At 40.6% G+C, this 23896-nt stretch overlaps 1 protein-coding gene across 2 annotated transcripts in view; it reads right to left on the bottom strand.

Annotated features, from left to right (window-relative positions):
- Nucleotides 1–23896, bottom strand: part of LOC130177451 (receptor tyrosine-protein kinase erbB-4-like) — a 316805-nt gene that overhangs the window by 150996 nt on the left and 141913 nt on the right. For both annotated transcript variants that reach the window (XM_056389216.1, XM_056389217.1), the window contains exon 2: nucleotides 19715–19866. In XM_056389216.1, the coding sequence (XP_056245191.1) occupies nucleotides 19715–19866 (152 nt within the window). The remainder of the gene's footprint in view (nucleotides 1–19714; nucleotides 19867–23896) is intronic.

Raw genomic sequence — 23896 nt, 5'->3', positions numbered from 1 at the left:
CTGGTTACGCCTGTGTCATGGTTAATATTGTGCCGATCTGACGAGGCTGGGAGGCCCGTCTGCATTGGGACTGTTCGGGTGAGGCAGCCATTATTCAATTATGCCGCACATATCGGCGGCGAGGCAAGTCTTAATCCAAGAATAATCACTTCCCCACGCTCCCCTACTATAAACTGATGTGTGAGAGGAGGGTGTTTGGGTGGGTGGTAGTCCTAGATCCATGTAGCCCATGGTTAGCTCCTTAATCAGGCCTGCAAACTAAATCCCATTGGTGCTTTTAAGTTTTCTACCAGTAGAAGAAAATTCTGTACTCTAATGAAGGTTCTCACTGATTCTGTGATACAATTGTACATTGTGTTGGTGATATACAGTACGTCTTGATTCCAGTTTTCATGTGTAACTCCCCCAGATTTTTCACTAATATTTGTCACAGTTTTGAATAAAAAGATGAGATAATTTACAATAATGTGTGCTCATTTACAAACTTAAAGTATCACTGTATTAATTGCACAGCAACATTTGGAGCTACACACGTTTTATTGAAAACATTGGACATTTTAAAACAGAAAAAAATCCTGTATACTAAGGCTCCTCTGGCTCTTGTGACCAGTTGGTATCTTTTGGTATCATAAGAACTAAATATCAGCTAGAACAACAAATTTTCAGTCAGTCCTTAACTGAAAAAAAACTGTACTTTTGTAGTTCTTGGTCTTTTTTGGGTCTGTTAAGTTACTTGTTTATCATTGTGTAATGGTATTACTGTAATTGTATCGCTCTGTAAACTATACTATAGTAATAAACTGTATGTAAAGTATATATTTACTTTCTTGCAATGACATATAGGACATCATTTTGAAAATGTGTGCAACACAGTGTTGTATATTGGATTGTAACTTTTCATACAGTGTGTAATATGCATAACAAGTTGAATGACCTTTACTGCTGGATTGGTGATGTAATCATCCTATTGCTCTCTGACTTTGAGTGCTATCCTAAGATTATGGGATATAAAAGGTGAAGACACCAGGCCTCATGGGGAAACTTCTCTTCACTGCTGAGGCACGGATATCTTAATTGCCAAGACACTTATGTGTGATTGCTTCAGTATGGATTTCCCCTTTGGAGATATCCACAACAACATAATCCATCCACAAATGTGTGTGCGTATGCGTGTGTGTGTGTGTGTGTGTGTGTGTGTGTGTGTGTGTGTGTGTTGTTACAGTGATGATGAGACCTATTCTACCCAATAAACTATAAGGAATGGAATTATGAGAATTCTTTTTTTTTTTTTGTGATTTAAAATGCTTTTCTTCCTCCTGGACAACAACTTGATCAACGCTATTAAAAAGGCTACAGGCCTCCGCATGTTTACTGCTCACTTTAAAAATGAATCTCATATGTCAAGGAACTAAGTGCTGTCCATGTGACTCATCAAACCAGACCATGTGCTCCAGTTTTACTTACAAAACAAGTGGGGTGCACACTGTACAGTTCTTTTATCCTTTATCAACTTTTAGTTCAACAACAGTCTGTTTTCAGCCCTGAGCAAGGAGAGAAGATAAAATAGAGGGCTCTCTCTCCCTCACAGTTGATTATATTTCTGCTTTGATCTACGGCGGCCATCCCCTAACCATTCTCTAAGAGTTTGGACCTAGCACAACACAACAAAAACAACACCCACGGCCCTGGGAGTAACCATACAGTACTCCATTGAGCCCTTCACTGCTTATTTCAGTGTGGCAATCTAAAGAGCGCCCACAGGAGCTTTAAATCATCTACAGTCTCCTCTCCATGGGGCACATTTGCTTTCTCTTTGGACAGGGCATTTTAATGCAGAAAGACAGAAAACAGTCATTCTCAAACTGAAGTCCAGGCATCTTCGGGAAACCTTGGGGGCATTCCAGCAGGTGCCTAGAAATGATCCCTGACAGTGCTGGTGGGTTTCACTCTCAACACTGTAAAATTCAGACAGTTCAGCAGCCCCGGGCGGATCACAATCTTTCTTCTTAGGAGTTTGCAGGAGAAAAATAGTACAATATTCCTCCTTAGCTGAATCAAAACTGTAGTGGTAATAATAAACCTGTAAAATTATAACAACTAGAAAAACAAAAAAAGAGCCAGGCACACCACAGAACGACTTGATTATTTTAGCAAATGACCCGGAGTCATTTCTTTTGCCTTTCTGGCTAGATTTAAGTGACACACAAATCACCCCCTGGGAGCACTATACTGGTCTTAGCACTGTCAAATTATAAGTCTAGTCAGACACTATGGTGCAGGGGGGTTGTCACACAGCGGTCCTGTTACTTGAGCCCTCCACTAGTACCCCAGCAAGACTGTTAAATGTTGCTGTGGGGGAGCCTCGGCCATGCTTAATGGTCCTAACAGCATTATTAGCTAATAAAGGTTGATGGGCCTCGTGGCTCTATAAATTTAGGAGGACAGGAGACGAAGAAGCAGCGGCCGTGTTAAGGTGAGCTCTCAGTCTGGGATTAAATGTATCCCCCTTGTTTTGCACTAAGTCACAGCCTGCATAGGGATCATGCTGGGATTCAAAAGGTTGGTGGTTTTGATTAGATTATGGTTCTACGAAGGAATAAACTTAACTCTATTCCAGTCATGTATTTGTATTTTCCTGTATTTAAACAAAAGGATCATTGTCACAGCAGTTCCACTTGGAAAGGATCAATCATGATAACTGCTAAGGTGCTTTCTGTTTGGGAGTTCAGGGGTTTTTCTTGAAGCATGGAGTGGATTGCATAACAGATGAAAAATATTGTCGTAGATTCAGTGAGTTTTCTTGTAGGTGCAGGAGGTAATTACAGATCACTTTGAACAGGGGTGCTGTCCCTCGGCTTCCACTCACATATGGTGCACACCATGTCTTTATGTGGAAAGTACAAAAACAACCAGGCAAACAGCATTGACCATCAAGTAGTACAGACAACAGAGCCTGATAATTTGGACAAAATCAATATGAATAAACATAAAGAAGAAAAAAATGAAAGTGCAAATAATGTGACAGGCCAGAAAATGTGGACCTCAAAAATTGCTTCAAAATGCTCTCCTTATATCTTGTCTGTGTTAAGTGATGGCCCAATAAAACAAGTATTAGTGTGGAAAAGAAATAGGTGACGTGGCCTCTTATTCTGACCACAGAGGAAATCTCCAAAATTGAAGATAAAGGTCTTGCTCTCTCCACAGGGAACCAAGGAATCAGTTTTCTGACCCACTTGGCTGTCCTCTCTCTCTCTCTCACTCTCTCTCTCTCTCTCTCTCTCTCACACACACACACACACACACACACACACACACACACACACACACACACACACACACACACACGCAGACTCACACACACACACACAGCAAGAGAGTGGCAGTATCCGGCCCGTGGAGTTTTACTTGGCAGCCAGACCTATCAGCATTTCTAAGAATTAAACAAACCCAGATAACAATCATGTTTAATTAAGAAGTTGAAGTGTTGTGTTGGAATTAGAGCAGAGCATTGTGAACTGAAGTGACTCTCTGAGTGCAGCTTTAAGATCACGTTCAGTAATAAAAGAAAAGTGACATATTGGCGTTTGCACAAATAAAACTCTGTGTTTTCAAGACAAATACTATTGTGATTATGTATTGTAATTATGCATGATAAAAAATACAGTATGACTGTGTGAGAGAGTGTGTTCTTCTTCTCTGTGCTTTTGAGGTCGTCCATGGGACTTATAGAGACTGAGAGCTCGGGGGAAGTATCTCCCTATGCTGGCATTTTCCACATATTTGCAAAAGAATTTGGGCATGAAAGTTAATTAACCTAAATATATTAGATAACAACTGATAATAATTTTAATCAAGTTAAAGAAAAAAAGGGCAAAAACTACAAATTATAGTCACAAGTATTAACGAGAAAAGGAAGGTTCTATTCAACACACTTTCAAACACAATAGAATTCTGTCTGACTATCTGCAGAGCTTTGACCTGCTCTCTTTTTCAATTTAGAAGGAAGTTTTAAAAAGTCAAGTTAACCAGTTGAAAAAAGCTTGACAGAAAAAAAGCAATTCTGTGCTTTTTGTGTGATGTCTTTCTGCCCCGCGGAGACAGAAACTGCTGTAACGCACAACACAGCTATGTGTATATGCATGCGTGCGTCTTTCTGAGTGTGTGTGGGTGTTGGGAAGTTTATTCTTGAGTAGATGGGACATAGGGGAGCAAGTCGAGAGCTGGTGCCTGAGTAAAACATAATAAATATTTGAATTGTTTTAATGGACATCTCCTGTATTTACAGTTCTGTAGTTCATGATGCAGAAGTAGTTTACAGCCAGAGGCTAGAGCTGTGGCAGGATCCTCTGTGGTTTTCAGTGTGCTCCTGGAATGTGAGGTTTATACATTCATCTCTGCTAATGTACATAGTTTAATTTCTCCTCCTCTAGGAAGGTCTAAGCTTGAATACATGTAGAGGTGGTTGGGATTCAGAGTCACTCTTGTGCCATCGTGGCGGCTTGATCATGACCTTGAGGTTGAAAGATGGTCGGTCGAACCAGAAATGAATGTTACCAGTTGTTCAATCGGGAAGACTATCTTCATGCTCACTCTACATTTTTCTTGCCTTCACTCTTTCAGTTAAACCAGCCACACGTATGCCATGATTTTGCAAATCAACTCGTTGCTGTCAACATTTTTTTTTTTTTTTTTTAAACTTTAAAACAATTTCTTTCTCTGCTGCTCTTGGGTCAGTGCAACCATGTTCCACCCCATTCATCTTCAGATTTCATCAGAACCAGCTTCTGAGGGTCCTTCCACTGAGTACATCACATCCATCCAGATTTTCAGCTATTGCTTGACCTCTTTGCCACCACCACCAGTGTCAAGGCTCCATTTTGGGGGATATTCCAATACAGCTCATGGTGTAACTACCCCTGCAAACTGATGATGTCGCAATGGGGCAGACTACCCAACAAAATAATTTTGTTAGCCAACTCTTGGCCTTGGATGTAATGCTAGGTTGCTCCTGCCGTTCTGACACAGTCGTTTTGCTTTCATATTTTTGGTTTTGGAAAGACAAAAAAAAACCTTCAGAAATGTGCCTGGATACAGTTGCTACAGTATGACTGGACAAAAATAAAAGGGTACAGCAAATATTCAAATATATAATTAATTTGTAATCAAAATTTACTGTTATATCCATATCAGATGGGAACAACATTGACTGACTCTATCTGGAATATATTGAAATATCATCAACCTGGCAATTTATAATCCTAAACATTTTCCATTTCCACTTTCTCTTTATTTCCCTCTCTTTGTCTCTCTCTTTTCATCACCAAATCTTTTTTTGCCTCTCTCCAGTTTTCTTTTTTTTTTTAACTTGCTCTTATACTGTAGCTGTCAATGAAAGAGCCGTAAATGTCAGACCAATTTTTTCTTCCCAGATAGTTGTGCACGGAGTTAGACAAAAGCCTATGTAATTACGGTAGTAGTCACTGGTCCATTAGTGATAAAGGCATGATGTCGCATGGGTGGAGCTGGCACTGTTAGTACCCCATAATGCATTCATTTCATGGTAAAAGCTGCAATTATTCTAAAAGAGACTCTCTTTCTTATTCTCTATCTATTTCACAGTTTCTTTAGGTTTCTTTTCTTCCCCATACACCCTGCCGCTTCTCCTTCCTGTCTCCTTTGCAGTCCCTTTATCTACACTATGACACTGTAAGGCAATGGGATATTATCAGCATAAAACAGTGTCATCAACTCAATGAGCAATTAAGCTATTCTCTCATTTTTTTTGGAGGAAGTTGAACACTCTGAATAGAACAAAAAAAAAAAAAAAATTTCTTCCCTCACCACATCTGTCACGTTTGTATCTTGTACTCTGATAGGAGACCTTTTGGTTTCCTTTGTGGTTCCTCTTCAGATAACTCAGAAGTACTTTTGGAGGACAGATAGGAGCAACAATGGTGTCTCCTGTTGCATGAGTCTACGAGAAGCTGGGCTTATGGTAGACCTTGTCTCTATTTCAGTCACAATAATGAAGCACATTAAGCTTGGACATGAACATAAGATTTGTCCAACTTTGTCCAACTGATTGATTGATTGATTGATTGATTGATTGATTGATTGACTCCTTACTCAGACTTTATGTTCATGATAACAAAGCAGTGATTAGATTCTGAGACAGTATGTAGAAAGGGGCCTGTAGAACAACCTGGGGGATTAACAGTACATTGCGTCTCTGTTTCATTTCAATACTATAATGAATTCCAGAACCACAGTTAAGTGCAGGAAAGAGCTGAACAAATTATATTGGACAAGACAAAGAAAATAATAGAGATATAGAACAATTGGCTTTTATGTGTTCCAACATAGTTGGATAGCGATCTACAATCACAACCACAGAGTTGGTGAAGGACGACGTTGATGAAAGAAAGTGATTTGTGACACTGGGGTGAACTTAAGAGTCTCATAAACAGCAATGAACAGACTCTCTGCTGAGGATAAGCTGATTCACTAACTGCTTCTCTCAGCATCTGGTGTCAATTGGCAAGAAGTAGCCTTAAAAGGTTGGATGACTAGATGTGACGAATGAAAGTGAATCGACCATGTTCCTGACAGTCAATATTAACAAATGTAGAGCCATAGTTGATTCACTTGTCTCCAGTAGTTTATATACCTTCATACAGCAGAGGCTGAAGCATACTTTACTGAAATGCAGCAACACCCCCAATGAGAGGGTAATTTCAAGAACAATCAAAGATGGAAATGTGTTTCGAGCTATTGTAACTCTGTGGATTTTCTCATCAGTATTTTCTTTGATCAGTCTTTCCAAAAAGATAAAACTAGTTCCTGGGGTTTTCCGTCCACACTTTATTCTTTCCCTTTGGAAGTGAATATAGAAGAATCTGACCATCTGTACATTTTACCAAAGATAAAACAACAATCTTGCTTTGTTAGTATGCCTAACAGAGCTTGAGGCTTATCTGATATCGCTGGCTTATATCAAAAAAAGCATCCTGTATTGTCCAGATGATGGTGCATAGTGCAAGTTGTTCAGTGCAATACGTGTGGGTGGGTGACAGCCAGACAGCCAAAAAAAAGGCCAATAGCCAGGGACAGAAAGTGATACTTTGCTTGTCTTTGACACTTTGTTTTCATCCCTTCCAAGTTAATTTGGCTTGCATGGGTCAGCGCCCCTGACCGCAACACCCTCCAAGGCCAAGCCCCCCCCCCCCCGATCTCCTCTGACTATTTATTCCCAAAACCCACTGGTGAAATTGGCTGAGGGCTAATCAACATTTAGCTCCTCCGAGTGTGTTATTACACAGCAATTGATGGATGGTACAATTATACCCTGTGTCACTTAGCTAAATGGCTATGTAATCCTAATGAGTTTTTATTCAAACACTGACTAGTTAGCGTGTGGGGGGTGGGGAGGGTGGTGGGGTGGTGGTGGTGGTGGTGTTGGTGTTGGGGGAGGGGGGGCGAGGGTGGAAATGCACAAGGAAGCCACAATAACATCAATAACATACAGTATATGTAAAGGAAAAAGAAAGAAAGAGAAGGAGAGAGAAGGGGATTGTCAGTAAGCAACATGATGAATGTGTGTTGCTCTTGTTAATGAAAACCAGCAGCAACACAGCCTGGGTGGTTGAGATGCGGAGCACTTTTCAGAGTTTGAATGCAAATGCAGGGAGCTATACAGTAATGTGTTAGAGTGAAAAGCAAAGCTTATATATTGGACATTACAAATACGACCTCATGTCCATACTGGATGATATTTATAATGTTATTTGTATAACATGACTTTTTCTTTAATGTAACCAATGAGTACATTTTTTAAAAAGTGAGAATTTTTCAAACATGAGCATAAACAAAAACATCATCACTCAACACGATGCAGGGTTTTGCAGAAAGATCTGATATCAATGATCTTCCTATCTTTAAATCACATGAGAAATTATTGACATTAAAAAGCAAAGAAATCAACAAAGTGGTGAATGCTACTTGTTTAGGATGATGTACAAAATAAATGCCACAATGCACCTGGTGGAGGAATTCATTATATAAAATACTGGACATAAATTTGCCACTTTCATTTTCCATTTTTAAATTTTAAAACCAAAGTCTGTAAGATGAAAATGTTCCCCTGGTATTAGATTTTTAGATTTCATTTGTAAGAAGATTGTTTTTGATGTGACTTTTTATAATAATAGAAATACCAAGCTCAAATAGGGCCTTTTGTGCACTGAATCCTACACCCTGCCTCTCTATGTGGTGTTTTGATGTTTCCTGCTGCAGAAGGAGAATGAATGGAGTCTTAAAAAAGTTCACATAAATAGGACATTTGTATATATAAGTATATATTGAATATTATGCCACTGCTGATACTGCTTTTTTTATTTATCATTCAATTATTGTTGATAATATTTTTTTATGTTCATCAGTCAATTGATATCAATTGATCAAAATACATTATTGTCTTTCATGAAACAAATATAACCAAACAACACAGGGATGGCAGGTACAGAAAGCGAGAGAAACAAAAAAAAACATTTAAACACTGTAAGAAATCCCAGATCATCATCACAAGGTTTCAGCCTAAATCCCTGCTCAGCTGGGAAAATAAGGAGCAACCTATGCCTAAATCAGCTGCTATTGAGGCATTCAAAAAGATGACAAGAATAATCTACATATTAAAAAAATTACCACCAGGTAGAAAGATGATGAAGCTTAACTATTCAGACAATGCAAACCAAACTCATAAAGTCTTGTAATATCATGCACAGACTCACCAGCACGGGCTGAATGTGCATTAGGGGTTGGAGGCCTAAATAAAGCCAGAGAGGATTAAATGTGCTGGTGGCTGTTTTCAGTAAGCGCCGTTATCAATAAGGTGTTGTTAATGAGGAGGACTGAATCTGCTTCCAGCAGGGCTATTGTGCTCTGGCCAACTAAGCCTTAACACCAGCCATTCTTGAAAAGGAGTCCCTCATCTAAGTTGCAGGGGGTGGAAATTGATTTCGATCCTCCTGAAAAAGTTGGTCTATATTATTCACCTTTTTCTGGCAGGCTGCAAAGGGAGGCAGATATGGAGTTAGAAAGGTATCAAAGAAGCAGGGTGGGCTATTGTCACACCACGGTTCAGCTTCTCCTCCCCACTGCCTCTCTATTCAGCCTGGCACTGCTCTTTTACGATAAGTACTACCACCCCTACCTCTGCTGTGTGTGTGTGTGTGTGTGTGTGTGTGTGTGTGTGTGTTTCCAAATGCAGTGTTCTGAGAAAGTCTCATACATCTGCTGCACTGTCTACGCCAACACTAGGTGAGTTTTTAAAATTTGCCCCAATGCAGTTACATCCTGTGAGCATGACTAGTTTTCACAGCTGCTTAAAAACCCCTCTTACACAACCACCAAGTGACTGGAAGACACTACTGCTGATCAGAATTTGTCAGGAATTCTTAAACTACAAAAATCTTAATGGACCCATGTTTCTTTTTTTTTTGTGGCTGTTGGTCTTTGTGTCCAAGCGCGGACTCTGAAAATCCCAACCATTTGTTGAAATCTGCCTAATGTACTGGAATGATTCCGATGATACAGGACTATCATATTCTCTCTAGAATAAAGAACAATGTCTTTCTCAAAGGTTACAAACAATATACAACAGATGCAGGGATCCTGTACCTCCATTGAAGAAATATCATACTGTAGACACAGTATACATACAGACAGAAATAATGGTTGGGCAGTAAAGTCACAGGAAAATATAGAGAACAAAGTATTAGCAGAATGGATGCCTGCTTGTAGTACTACACATCATTTACAAAGGTACATGAAACGCTTCTCTGTCTATGTTATTAGCTATTACACATGCTTATAATTCAGGACTCCAAATTACATTGATATGACATTTTCAGGCAGTATGTAATGTCTACGATGTCAAGTAAACTCAAACAATTTGTTTTACTGGGAATGTTTAAGGTCTGCTGTGGAAGAAAATGACCAGCCTGAGGTCTCTACAAACTAAGAAATGTTTGACTTAAATGTGGTGCACTGACTGTTAGGGTACGGTCTGTAGTAGACATTACACAGGACAAGGCCAAAACAAAAAGACAAATGTCACCCCAGGGGGGGCGCTGAAGAGTTGTAGGGGAGGTGTGGAGGGAGAGATATGAGGCGAAGAAAGTGAATGAGGTGAATTTCAGTCAAAAATCATACTCCCTCTGAGAGTCGTAGCTTACGCACAAAGACAACGTACACACATTTTTAGATTCAGTGTGATGTCATTATCTCCAGTGCCCATCGCAAACACTCAATCATAACTCTGCTGAGAAATCACAGAAAAAAAAGAAGCTCCAGGACTTAAGAGAATCATCATGTTGTCAAGTTCTCTTCAGTATCAAAGTCATCCAAAGAGGAACTTCTAATAGCCAATTCACCACTTTAAATTGTGACAATTTGCCAAAATGTGACAAAGGGAGAGGCAGCTCTCCACATGGAAAAAAAAAAAAAACCCAGAGATCCACTTTAAAGTACAAGGATGTCACTCCAGATGGGATTTAAATTAGAGGAGGACCAGTGAGTAATTGTGACTGTAATTATGAAAATGCACTTACATACACACTAAACTGATGAGGTATATTAAATATACAATAAAATTCCAAATTAATTTTGACCATGTTGCACCTGTGGCCACACTACAATCTATTCACACTATTGTTCTTTGCCATCCTTGCTCATCGAAAAAAAGTCAGTCATTAGATTGTGGATAAAGACATTTCACTCAACAAAGGGAAACATTTTCTCATAATCATTAATGCCATATCTCGTAATAAAAATTATTTTTTTTTTTTAATTCTACATAAAAATACAGAATAAAAATTATAGAAAAAGACAACAACAAAAACTTTTTATGGCACTGTGGCAAGATGTTTAATTAAAAGTTTCATTCAAAAGTTTCAACACACTGAGGGTAGTGCATTAGCAGTTTTCTGCCCTCTGTGATCCAGTAAAGATTGTCTTTTTTTACAGTAAGCATCATTATAAAGCAAGTCATCACAGCTGCAGGGTTAGATATGTGTCTTTTTTTTTGTTTTGTTTTGCTGGTTTTTTCTTTTTGCCCTCTCCAGGGCTACAGGTCAGTAGAAATGGAAAGTGAGTATTGGCTCATTTGAGCGATAGCAAATAGAGGCAAGAAAAGGAAAGTTTTTTTTTTTGACTGTCAAACACATTTAACCTCTCCTATCAGTTAGTCTTGTTTCATTGCTCTATCAGTCCAGATCATTTCTAAAAGACAGTGGAAAGAAATGATATGGGCTGACCAACAGTGGGAAAGGAGCAAGAAAATGTATCTGTCAGTCAAACAAGGAGACAGATTTAAACCCTGCTTATGATTACAAACACACACACACACACACACACACACACACACATACACAATATACTTTGTACTTTGAGACACATATATAACCAATTGCTTTGGACAATTTGAAGGAAAGTGGGTTTAAAATGAATGTCACTGTGGCAAAGAGAAAGTTTTCATATCATTTACAATAACACTCACAGCCTCACACATATACGCACGTACACACTCATAAAAACTTGTATAGAAATGCACAAAAACACACACACGTCATCAACGTTGGACTATCATCTCCTGCTTCTCTCCTGGCAAAAGGATGGAGAATCATTCATTTTCAGGAGCGGATGTCCCTGTATCACACACACTTTCTTCCTTTCTCACGCATGCACTGAGAAGAAATCCATTTCACGAAAGGAGCAAGGAAACATGGAGACTAAAATATTGCTATTAGGCAGTAACATAAAAAAAACAAAACATGATCTTTTAGGCAGAATTTCCACAGTGAAGATCTCAACCAAAGGATTTGCTTAAAGGTCTACAGGTGGATTTGATAAGTACGGACTTCCCTTTTGGCTGCTACTGTACATGATGACAAGTAAGAGGGAAGAAATGTACCAAGTAAGCTGCAGAAAATAACTTCAGATATTGGTGAGTAAAAGATTTCAAGTGGCTTTAATTTCCTCCGCCTTCTCCCTCTATGCTGTCTTGCTTTCAAACTAGTTCCTGGCCGAACTCTTTCACCCCATGTTCCCTCTCCATCCTTTCTCCTCAAGATTTCTTTCTCTCAATGGTCTCACTTCCCACCCCACACTGTCCTTCCTCGTGTCAAATTAAAGTGATGGAAATGAACTTGAGGGGACGCTAATTGCAATTGTCAATCCAATCTAGGTCGGGGCTGAAAGACAGGGGCTCCCTTGCACTTCATCAGTCTTCATTAATATTGAAGGAGTTTGCTGAGGAGCAGGGGGCCAACGTAATCTGCACTCATCTAACAGTGCATCAAAAATTAGGAAGCTGGGGAGGGCACTGATGGCGCCTGAGGGACAAATATGCCAGTCAAGAAGAAGGAAGAAGAAAGATGTCAGAAGACGGGTCTGGAGTGCAGGAATATATGCAGCTTTCAAATGTTGTGGGAAATAACATTTGAAAGCAACTTCATATGTATCTTTTGACAATTTTTTAAGTAAAAAAACCCATTGATCACCCATCAGCTGGCAATTGAACAGATACTTTGTATATATTACTTTGTATATATTCTAACTTGTATGCACAGAAATAAAAATTATATGTTTTAAAGAAGCATTTTGTAAGTTTTGCTATTGTGACATAGCCAACGTTAGCGTTAGCATTAACAGCTGTTTATTTACCTGTCTAGAGGAAACGTTGCGAGTTCAAACTTCATTCCTTCACTCAACAAGGGCTGTCTCCAGTGGTGGCATGCAACCCTTTTGTTTTGCTTCTATATTTCTTTCACTTCTTTTCTTCTACTGAAGTTATGCTAACTGGCTAGGCATAGTAACTCCCCATATGAAAGTTTTATCGACATGTCCTTTAAACCGTGTCAATAAAAATGCAATGTTGTGAGCCTCAGAGAGCTAGGCCTCTCGCTGCTGCTGACAGTTATGTAAAACTGTGTTTCAATCCCACTGGTGTTGCTTTTATTGTGTCCAAAATCTTACAATCAGCTGCTGTCAAAAAGACCCGCCATACCTGTTGTAACTCTGATATATTTCTGACAGGCACCTGAAGGCAGCATAATGTTAATGTGTTAGGTCGGGTTGACTCAAGTCACAATTTATGAACCAGCAATGAGTCGGTCACTTTCAGCCTGACATAAAGTTTGAGAAGCATATCTAATGAAAGTGGTGAGAGAAGAAAGATGGACTGATGATTTGATGATTTGTCATGAATGTATGACCCTGCCACACACACACACACACACACACACACACACACACACACACACACACACACACACACACACACACACACGCGGTCAGCCAGTGCAAGTGCCAGCTGGTCATTCTGTGTCAGGGTTTTCAGAGGGTTGTTGCCCACAGACCCACAGATGGTTGCTCCACCTCCTCTGGCGAGGCAAACCTGTGCTTTAGCAAGTGAAATATAAACTTAAAGTGATGCAACAGTTAGGCCCACTGAGTGTTCGTGTTTATTCCCTGCAGTTTTGGGTATAACCAACCAACAGAGCCTTTTAATAGCTGTTAGTTTTAAGCAAAAAAAAAAACAAACAAACAGTGTCTGGAGGGAGAAGAAGCTGCCTCGTGCTGTGTCTGAGAATGAATAAAATTAATTTTAGCTATTCTCTCTTTGAAAGAAGTGGGCGCCTGATCTTCCTTTTTGAAAGTGGCTATCAATGTTGTGGCTATCAAAAAATCAGTTACTGCAGGTTTAAGAACAAGCCGTGTTTTTGTTTTCCTCAAAGCATCCTCCTCTTTTTAGCCTTTAGGTTGCAACACTTGCTGTAAACTTTGTTGCATGATACTGTATATCTAGGTAGGTGGTACAAGGCAGACTTGAATGACGGAGAACAGGTAGTGCAGTTTCGGAAGGATGTTGCTGAGGGACTGGATAGAATAGATAAATCAGGGCTTCCAGGAAAGTTGAAGCTGTGGTGTCTGCAGTTTGGGTTATTTCCCAGGCTGATGTGGCCACTGTCTGTATATGAGATTCCAATATCCACTGCAGAAAAAATGGAAAGATTAGTTAGCTTTTACATTAGGAAGTGGCTAGGTGTTCCTAGATGTTTAAGCACGGTGGCACTGTATGGGAAAGGCATACTTCAGCTCCCAGTAACTAGTCTAGTGGAGGAGTTTAAATGTACCAAGGTTAGGACAGAGCTCCTGTTATCTGGGAGTAAAGATGCGGTAGTTAGTAAGGTGGTTCCAAACCCAATCAAGGGGAGAAAGTGGAATCCAAGAATCGCAGTGCAGGAGGCAGAAGCAACGCTCAGGCATACAGAGATTGTGGGTAATGTCCAAATAGGCCGGGGAGGCTTGGGGCTTGGCCCAAGCAAACCGGTGTGGAGTAGAGCAGGTCCCAAGGAGAAGAGAAAGCTAGTCGTTGAGCAGGTTCGTAGACAGGAGGAAATATTAAGGGGTGCTAAGGCAGTGGCCCAGGCTAAGCAGGGACAGTGGGTAAATTGGGAAGGTGTAGACAAGAAAAAGCTTAGCTGGAAAGAACTCTGGAGTATGGAGGAAAGTAGTATTAGATTCTTGATAGGGGCAACTTATGATGTACTGCCAACTCCCCAGAACCTAAAACTCTGGGTAAATGGAGACCCACTATGTTCATTGTGTTCAGGTACTGCAACTTTAAAGCACATTCTGTCAGGGTGTAAGATTAGTCTGTCGCAAGGCAGGTATACGTGGCGACATAACCAGGTTTTAAAAAACTTAGCTGCAGGAATTGAAGAGTTACGGAGGCAGGCATATTTAGGAGGACCTAAAACAAAGAAAGTTGCAATCAAGTTTGTTCAAGAGGGAGAGAAAATTGGTAAGACAACAAGAAGGCAAGGCAGCTTAGAAGGTGCTTGTGATTGGGAAATGCAGGTAGATTTAGGAGGAAAGCTTGTTGTTCCCCAGGAAATAGCCAGTACAAAGCTAAGGCCTGATATAGTCTTGTGGTCTAGGAGTAGAATGAAAGTATATTTCATAGAGCTGACTGTTCCGTGGGAGGCCTTAGTTGAAGAAGCATATGAAAGGAAAAAGCTCAGGTATGCAGAGTTAGGGGCAGAAGCAGAGCAGCGAGGATGGAAAGTTAGGATTTGTCCAGTGGAAGTAGGATGTAGAGGATTTGTAGCAAGGTCTGTTGTCTCTTTGGTAAGGGAGTTAGGAGCAAGTGGACAGAGTGTGAGGAAAATTGTAAAGGACATGTCAGATGAGGCAGCAAGATCCAGTCAGTGGATTTGGATGAGAAGAAGTAATGGTAGCTGGGGGCCCAGCAGGGGGAGCACTTAGGATAGACAGACTCTTAGGAGAAGCAAGGAAGAAATCCAGGAAGAGGAAGTGTTTTTAAGTGGGGGTGTGGCCTGTGTGAGCCTCTTTGAGACCATGCGGTTAGTCCAGGTGAGTTGGCCTGTATTGTTTGCTTGTATTGAATTGATTTGTAGTGTGTCTGTGGCTGTTTAGGTGAGTTTGTTTGTTTTAGGTGAGTTGCATGGTGTGGTGTTGGAGAGTAGGGGGGGGGGTTAGAGCACAGCCTAATCCGGCGGGGGAGAGCCAGCCCAAAAAGGCCCCTCTCCCTGACTCTACCTCCCTCATTGTCTTGGAGAGTGGGGGAGTAGGGGGGGGTAGAGCACAGCCTAATCCGGCGGGGGAGAGTTTAGCTCAAAAATGCATCTCTCCTTGACTCTGCCTCCCTCATTCAAAATGGCCGCCACTTTCTCCAACTGTTTGGGGGAGTTTGTTTGCTGAATCTGCTAGTGTGTTTTGTCAGAGTTGATGATGGTGTTGTTTGCGGTAGCATAGGCAAGATAAAGAAAAAAGTCGTGGTGTGAGGAGCAGTGATATCTGGCATTAGGGGAGCGACTCTGGGACGCCAGTGATCACTGTCTAGCCTCCTGGAGGTGTCGTGGGACCAACTAGACGAAACACTGGTGAAAGGAGGTTCCCACCTGATGACCCCAAAGACATGTTAGTTATCACTGCTCATTAGTCTGTATAATTAATAGTTATCATAGGACATGTTAAGCTTAGGGAGCTATTCACTGAGTCTGGTCCATTTTCTGTAGCACAAGTTTCTTGTGTTTATCTTAAATATCTGATAGTGATAGCTTCGCTCTCTCTACTAGCAACTTCGCTCTGTGTTTCAACAGGATAAGAAATCAACTGATCATGGCCTCTGAGGTTAATATAAAAACTGCAGCATAGCTCAGGTTAGACCTATTGCACTATAGCTTTCCCTTGACCTTACGCACTCATTTTAAAAGATTTGTATTGTCTGTTTTATGTGATTCCTTTTCGCAAAAAAGGGTTTGTTCACACCCCCACCCCCCACCCCCAACCCCGATCATATTAACAGCAGGGTTAAGACACTTCTTTTGCCTCAATTTTCTCTATCTAAACTGCTCTCTCCTGTTCCACAGAAAAATATTGATTTAGACGGATTGAGATTTGTTGGCTTGTACTGTAAATTGTAGACTGTGAAGACAGCGTTCTTGCTATAAGTGACCAGACATCTTTAACCTCGAGTTCCCCTTTAGTTTCTGTTATTCCTGCTCACCGGTGCAGTTGCAGTGGTTTCCATCTGGTACGCATCACTATGACAGCTGGGAGTGTTTTGAACAAGTGCAGGGTCAAGTGAAACACTTCACACGAGTGTTACTCAGGGCCACATTAACAGACCACCGCACTCATTTCCTACAAGCCCCATTTAGTAATTACGTGTTTGGGCAGGAGCTATCCAAATAAAAATGCCAAAAACAAAAAACAAAAACCCACAGAAAAGATGCGTTTATGAAAAATAAAAATAAAAACTGATGTGCAAAGGAGGAACTGATTTATATGTTGCAGTGAAGAACAAGATCAAGTGACAGAAAGTGTCTGTCACAAAAAATCTGAATGTACAGTGTTTGTTGTCTTTGCTACCTTGTTTTTCTATTCTATTCTATTAATTTTTCTTACACTAATAACACAAGGCCTGTTGGAAATATTCAATATTTCAGTTTTTAAACAATAATTCCATAATTTAATTACAACTACAGGGACAGAGGTGGGGACTTAGTGGTATTGAAGGAATTACATGTTTACTAATGGTTGCAATGGCAAGACAAACAATCTGATCTGACTGTGTGTTCCTACTGAGACTGGGAAGAAGGGAGGAGAGGGGAAAATTAATATTTCATAATCACAGATCTGTTTATGAGTGCACACTAGAAAGTGATATGAGGGAAAAGAGAGAGACAAAAGTGCGTTTGCTTTCCTCTGTGTCCCCTTCACATAAACGAAAACGTCACACTGGAATACTTTGAGCCGAGTACAACTTGTCATTTCATTTTCTTGATGCGCACGCACTCGGGATGCAAATGCGCGTTCTGTTATACAACATGGGAGAAGGATTCAGAGCAACGAGAACATGGATTTACATTTAAACATTGACGTTGTAAACATTGTGTGTGGGTAAGGCTCAGTGTTGGACTGTTGGTCTGAACGTGAATATGTGAGAGAAGGGAGCAAGCCTCAGTGCTGAAATGCAGTTATTAATCACTGCGCGAGCTTTTGATTCATCTGTCGTGGAGGCAGTTTGGAAGATGGACTCTATTTACTGCTAAAGTTGTTTGAGGGGTTTTGGGAGGCAGCCATCAATCTCTTGGCTATCTTGAAAAAGAGGGAGCCAATGCACAGGCATCAGTTTCAATCACCTCCTAGAGACAGCTGGTATGGTATGCTGCTGCACAATAGTTTTTCCTTCCCTCCTTCCCCCTCTTCTCTACCTCAAGGTGAAGTTTTTTCCCTCCCCGGGGAAGTGTGTTATTAATGTGTTTTATCATAATAATAATAATATTCCCTAAAAATACACACTGTGCCCTGCCCTCCTGCTCCCTTGCTGTTTGGCACCCTGTGTTCTTAATTAGCATCTTCAATTAACCCATGTTAATTGCCAACCATGGAAAGGTGGTGGAACCTGGCAAGCTGACACCACAGGGAGCTGTTTTGTAATGTAGAAGTATGCAGGTGAAGAAGCGATTGCAGTCCCCTTTGACCTCAACCTGCAAATACCACAACTATGTAATATTACTTATACAGATGACAAACCTAATGTGCGAGTGTGAATGTTTCTTTTTAAAGTACAAACTAGTTCTATGTAGTTAAACAATGATTACATTTGATCTTGGAACTGCCCACCAGCCCCACCCACCCCCATCTATTTTCATCTAAGTCAGTGGGGCCGATTACCTCTGCAGGAGTCTAATGGTAGCACTTTACCATCCATTGCTCCCTCTTTCTTAATATCATCTTGGTTTTGTTTGGCGTCACAAGGGGGGGGTTGTCAGTATTGCTCTGCACAATGTAGAACGCTTAATGACTCTGTTTTGTTTCGCTGCTTTGATCAATCTTGATTTCTTTTGGTCCACACAAACTAAATACACAGGAGGAGACAAGTTACCCCATTACTTTTACCTGATGTAAACAAATCATTTTGCCATATTAACTTTAAATCATTGTTGTAAAGAGCAAAATATGAAAACACAGCTTGCCATGTAGCCCCTGTAGCCCAGTTAATTCTCGCAGCAATAGCAGCTCATTAATGCAGTCAGCACTGCAGCGTAATACCAGGGGAGCTCCCCAGCCCCCTAGATAGACTGGAATCAATTGGAGTTGGATGGCGTTAGCAGTGCAGAGTGCAGCCAATGTAGTCAAGGGTGATGTTCTTGAGACGCGGAAGGCCAACAAAAGTCAAGAGTAGCAGCTGATTTCACCAAAAAAAAAACTAAAAACAAACAAAAAAGCATACTTTTATCTATTTCCTGCAAATTTCTCTATAGCAGCCACTCTCTCTTACGGCACTATTACTGCTCTGGCTGCTGAAAGGGGCTGGGCCGGGGTCTGCCATCATCTGGCTTGGTGTTTGTGGGTATGCATGTGTCCACCAAACCAAAATGGAAGTAAGCATTCATGTAAGTAATTCCACATCAGCTCTCTTACCCAGGCCACATGTACTTCCTCTTACCTACCTGTCTTATGCAGCCTGAATCAGGCATCTCCCGTTGTCGTGGATTTAATGATTTTACTTCCAAATTTTGGGATTAAAAATGATAAACCACCAATTTAATCTTCTATGACTTTCACAGCGTGTTCTGTCAAGCAATAAGGTGATTTTAAAAACTGGTCATAAATATCTGAACGTTTGAAGAAAGGGATTTGTGTTCAGTGCTACAGCACTTTTCTTTTTCTGTCAGTGATTCATGTTTAATAAAAAAATTGTCTGGTTAAGTTATTTGGATTTTGATTATTCTGTGCCTCAGACCACAATGGTGTGAGCGTACAATCAGTTAGACACTCTCAGAGGAGAGGAAGTCTGATTACCCCTGATTAAAACAACTTTCCGCTTATCATTGGCTATGTCGACAGTAGTCCGAATACTGATTGGTTGAGAAAGTTCTTAGCACAGGGCATCCTCTGGGCAACAAGGATGGATATAAAGACCTTGATTACAAAGTTCACATTACAAACTTTTCACTCAATTTTAGACAATTACTGGTACGAACAGATTGTGTTTTCAGCAATCAAGTCACTAGGGATGTTAGTGATTAATCAATAATTGACTAATTTCAATTAATAAGGGAGGTATATTCTGTCTACTTGATGCGCACTGAGCCAAGTATGTCAAATATTTAGTCCTTACTCGGAGGAAGGTGAGGTCCCGACTGCGGTCGATGCTGGTGATCTCAAGGTTTCCCATTACGACTTCACAGTTCTCATAGTATTTCCTCAGGGTCCGGTACTGCTGCTCCAGGTCTGACAGCGTGCTCAGCTTGTTCTCTGTACCAGCACATACTAGGAAAATAAGAGACAAGGACAAGAGGGATAAGACAGTGTTAATAAAGCTATAATATTAACTGTTTTGACTGAGAAAACAACTTGAACACTGACCATAAATGGCACAGTGGGGTCACGTTAACAAGATTTTCTCATAATTTAAATGTGTTCCTCAAAGACTACCAAGGTTTGGTTTGTATTTTACAGTAATGTGCCAAAACTGGTGCTGCAAAAAAATAAAATAAATAACTAAATAATACTAATAATTTAAAGAGAATTTAGTGACAGTGAGCTGCAGCACCTGCTTAGCGTAGCCTGGTCATGTAACACAAGGAAGCCACTGGACCTAACTACACCCCAACCCCACCTTACATCACCCCTTGGGGCACGCAGGACAGATGAGCGCTCTTTAGCAGCAAGCTGGGCTGTTCACTTGACAACTAATTAAATAGAACCATTTCCACCCATCACACACCTTGCCACCCCCACCCCCCAATCCCCCTGCACAACCCCACCACCCCACCACCCACATGACGACACGGACCATCTGCCCAATCAGCTGGTGCTGCCTATTCAAGCATGACGCACGGACGTTTGTAGCAATTGCAAAGATTAGGGGCTAAATCAGGATAACCTGGGGCTTGTTGTGTTTCTTTTTTTTTGGAGGGAGGCAGGCATGTTGTTTAGGGATGTTATGTCTGTACGTACACACACACACACACACACACACACACACACACACACACACACACACACACACACACACACACAGATACAGACATTTCTCTCAGTTGTTGGCCCTATTGTTAAAGTGCACATACATTAGTCAACACTCATACACACACACAGATATTTCATTAACCCGTATACCCTCCAGCTGATCACACACTTGATCCATCTCAGTAAGAGCCTGGCTCACCTTTGAGTTTGTTCCCACCTGTCTTTTCTCTTTTTCTGTCTCTACATGCCTGTTTTTCTGACACTTGATATTACTTCTGTCATCCTGTTAGCACTGTTCTCCCTCTCTCTCTCTCTCTCTCCTTTCCCTCTATCTTCTCCTCCCATTCTGTATTCTCTCTTGCAATTCCATTACTCAACTTGTATTTTCATTAGGTTGCTGCCATTTTCTGTATCATATTTTTTTTTCTGTTAGTTTCCTCAGAATCAACTGCTGTTAACTCTTTTGTCTCTCTTTGCTGCTTTTTACAAGAACTATGTACTGCTGGCAATCCCGGCCCCCTTTCTTCCACCTAACACATATTTTCCAGCTTTACTCTCAGTGCATTTGTTTAGTATTTATTTTTATCAGCAGTTATGATATCTTGCCAGCCTTCCACATTTCTGTCATGTCTTTAATGGCCCCTTATTCGTTTTTACCTTTTGCTATGTTTTTAAGCTCTTGTGGCCAATTTCTTGTTTTCCAGTCTTGCTTTATTGATTATTTTGTTCTTTCATATTTTACCAGATTCTCCATTTTATTGTTTTCTTTCCATTTTCTCTTTTCTTGTTTTTTCATCAGTTTTATGGTTACCCGCTCTTCCTTTTTCGTCCATAACTGTAATGCTTGCGATTGTGTTAAATAATTTTCTCACTGGCTGATTTTAATACAGAGTTCTTCTTTACTTCTTCGAAGATGGAATCATTAAACTGTGCCTCCTTAACTTGTGTTTAGTAAACCAAGGAGCAGCAGTGTACGTAGAGAACACAACCTGCACTTGTCAGAACGACAGTGCTTCTTACCTTGGGTTGCTGTACTCATGCTATAGTTATAAAGTTATAGGAAACAGAATTTATTTCTTTAACATAGCTTTTGTTTTGGGGCATCGACATAGTTTCTAACATTATACTGTTACCAAGACTTTGTGCAACTTCCTCCCTCATGTGCAATGTTACATTACTGTCCCCTCTGCTGAGGATCCAAGTAAAATTCAATTCTGCTACAAAGACTTTGCTACACTTAAATGCCTCCTTTTTATGGATCATCTGTTGCCCTGTTTGGGGCAGGGCTCAAAATATTTGGGGCTAAAGCCCTAAATCATCCGACCTAATGACGCTACTGGCATGAAGACACACACCCCCACACACACACACACACACACACACACACACATGAACACATGGACACAGATTGAGAGTAAAGCACATACATTTGGCTACATCCCAAAGTCTGTGTTTTGAGTATGTGTGGAATCAGACAGCTCTGTCCACAAGCCAAAACAACAACATACAGCCTTTGAAATTTTTGCTTATTTTGTGGAATCCTTTATTGACCTCAAGTGTCCCCGACCGGACGTAACACATGAGCCACATTCACAGCATTACGGGCCCTCTAGGTTTTCTCCTACACTGTAAAATGTGACAAGTTGATCTTACTTAAAAGATCTAGGAAAAAGACTGCATTGAAAAAACTAAGTAAATATCACTATTAGTTTTAAGTTATGATGACTTCATATCCATGTGTTAAGTTTACATAAAATGTAATTGTGCAACTTAAAAATGGCAGCTAAAGTTAACTAGCTCTGAAGTGCTAGCAACTGAAGTAAAACAAGTTAGTCTGATTTGTGTGGAAAGTTGTGTTTACTCAGTTTAATTTAAGATAAACACAAAGCTTGTGCTACAGAAAATGGACCAGACTCAGTGAATAGCTCCCTAAGCTAGCAACTGAAGTAAAACAAGTTAGTCTGATTTGTGTGGAAAGTTGTGTTTACTCAGTAGAGTTTAGGAAACTGATTTCCTTGGATAAATCAAGTAAGCACAACAAAGATTGATAGGTTCACAGGACTCTTTTTATATTTCAGAAAATACTATTCTGAGCATTTTAAGTAAAGCCCAATATATGAATTAACAAATGGAGTAGCCAATGAATCAGGTCCATTTTCAAATTGCTGTAAACTAATTTTCAGTCAGCATAGGGTATTTACCTTTTAGTGTATGTATTGTTTGTAAACCTAGTGGCCATCTCAAACATATCGACACTGGCATTTGTTCCTGTGAAGCGTTATAATTTTGTTTCATTTGTATTGCCATAGCTATGTGGTTTCTCCCACCTGCATCGTCTTCATGCTTGATGACAGAGGAGCCATCAGTGTGACGGAGAGGTGACGGTTCCTTCCCTGAGTCTTGTCACATTGTCACCCATGAGCTGTTACCTCTCTCTCTGAACACCTCCACCCTGAAAGATCGTCACTGACGCTCTGCATTTTAATTCAAGATCCCTTGCACACCCAACACTACACTGTGCTCTCCTTCTTACACCTTATATCTCCCTCAATTCAACCTGAGTGTTTTCACTCCATCCTCTTGGCTAGCAATAAACTAGGCCAAACTCATTTACCCCTTTTCTCCACACCAGCACTCAGCAGCAAAATCTTTCAATTCTATTTCCTATTTACTTCCCATCATTACACCACAGATACATATGAGGAAAAGAGGATTCAGCCTCGAGTCAACACAGGCTGTAAAGACAAATGGGATTGTGTTTAAACACTTCCACATCTAAGCAGATAGGAGATAAGTGGAACTATTCCAATGTGACCTGGACAATATTCGTACGAGCTGGTGGTGATTAGCTAGGTTGCACATAGCATAATGTGCTGCTCAGGAATGATATATGGCAGACCTGGGTGTTTTCAATAACAGTTAGCGTGGGCTTGAGGGGAGCGGGACGGAGGGTAGAGGGGGGTCATAAAGTGAGGATAGGTGTAATAAACTGTTATTGCACCCTTGGGGCAGGGCACTGAGATCAGAGGAAAGGGCCATTGTGGCATGTGATGTCTAGTGAAATTTACTTTTTTATACCCATTTGCTTCCCCAAGCATACCTTCAGTAAGCCTGCTGACTGTTGAAACCTGTCTGGTGCCATGTGAAGTCTATATGTTTTTTTTGTTTTTTTTGTTGTTTGTTTTTTTGTCCCATGTGTGATTTTTAATGAAACACTATGAAATCCTATAGCTCTGCATGAGCCTTAGATGGTGCTGAGTGCCAAGTGAACCACAACAAAACCATCTGTGCTGTGTGGAGTACATATAGAGGAAGTGTGAACTGTTGA

The sequence above is a fragment of the Seriola aureovittata genome, chromosome 11 (assembly GCF_021018895.1).
Source record: "Seriola aureovittata isolate HTS-2021-v1 ecotype China chromosome 11, ASM2101889v1, whole genome shotgun sequence".
In the NCBI taxonomy this organism is placed as follows: Eukaryota; Metazoa; Chordata; class Actinopteri; order Carangiformes; family Carangidae; genus Seriola; species Seriola aureovittata.
The sequence above is the reverse complement of the archived record's forward strand: the minus strand, read 5'-3'. Positions and strand labels throughout refer to the sequence as shown.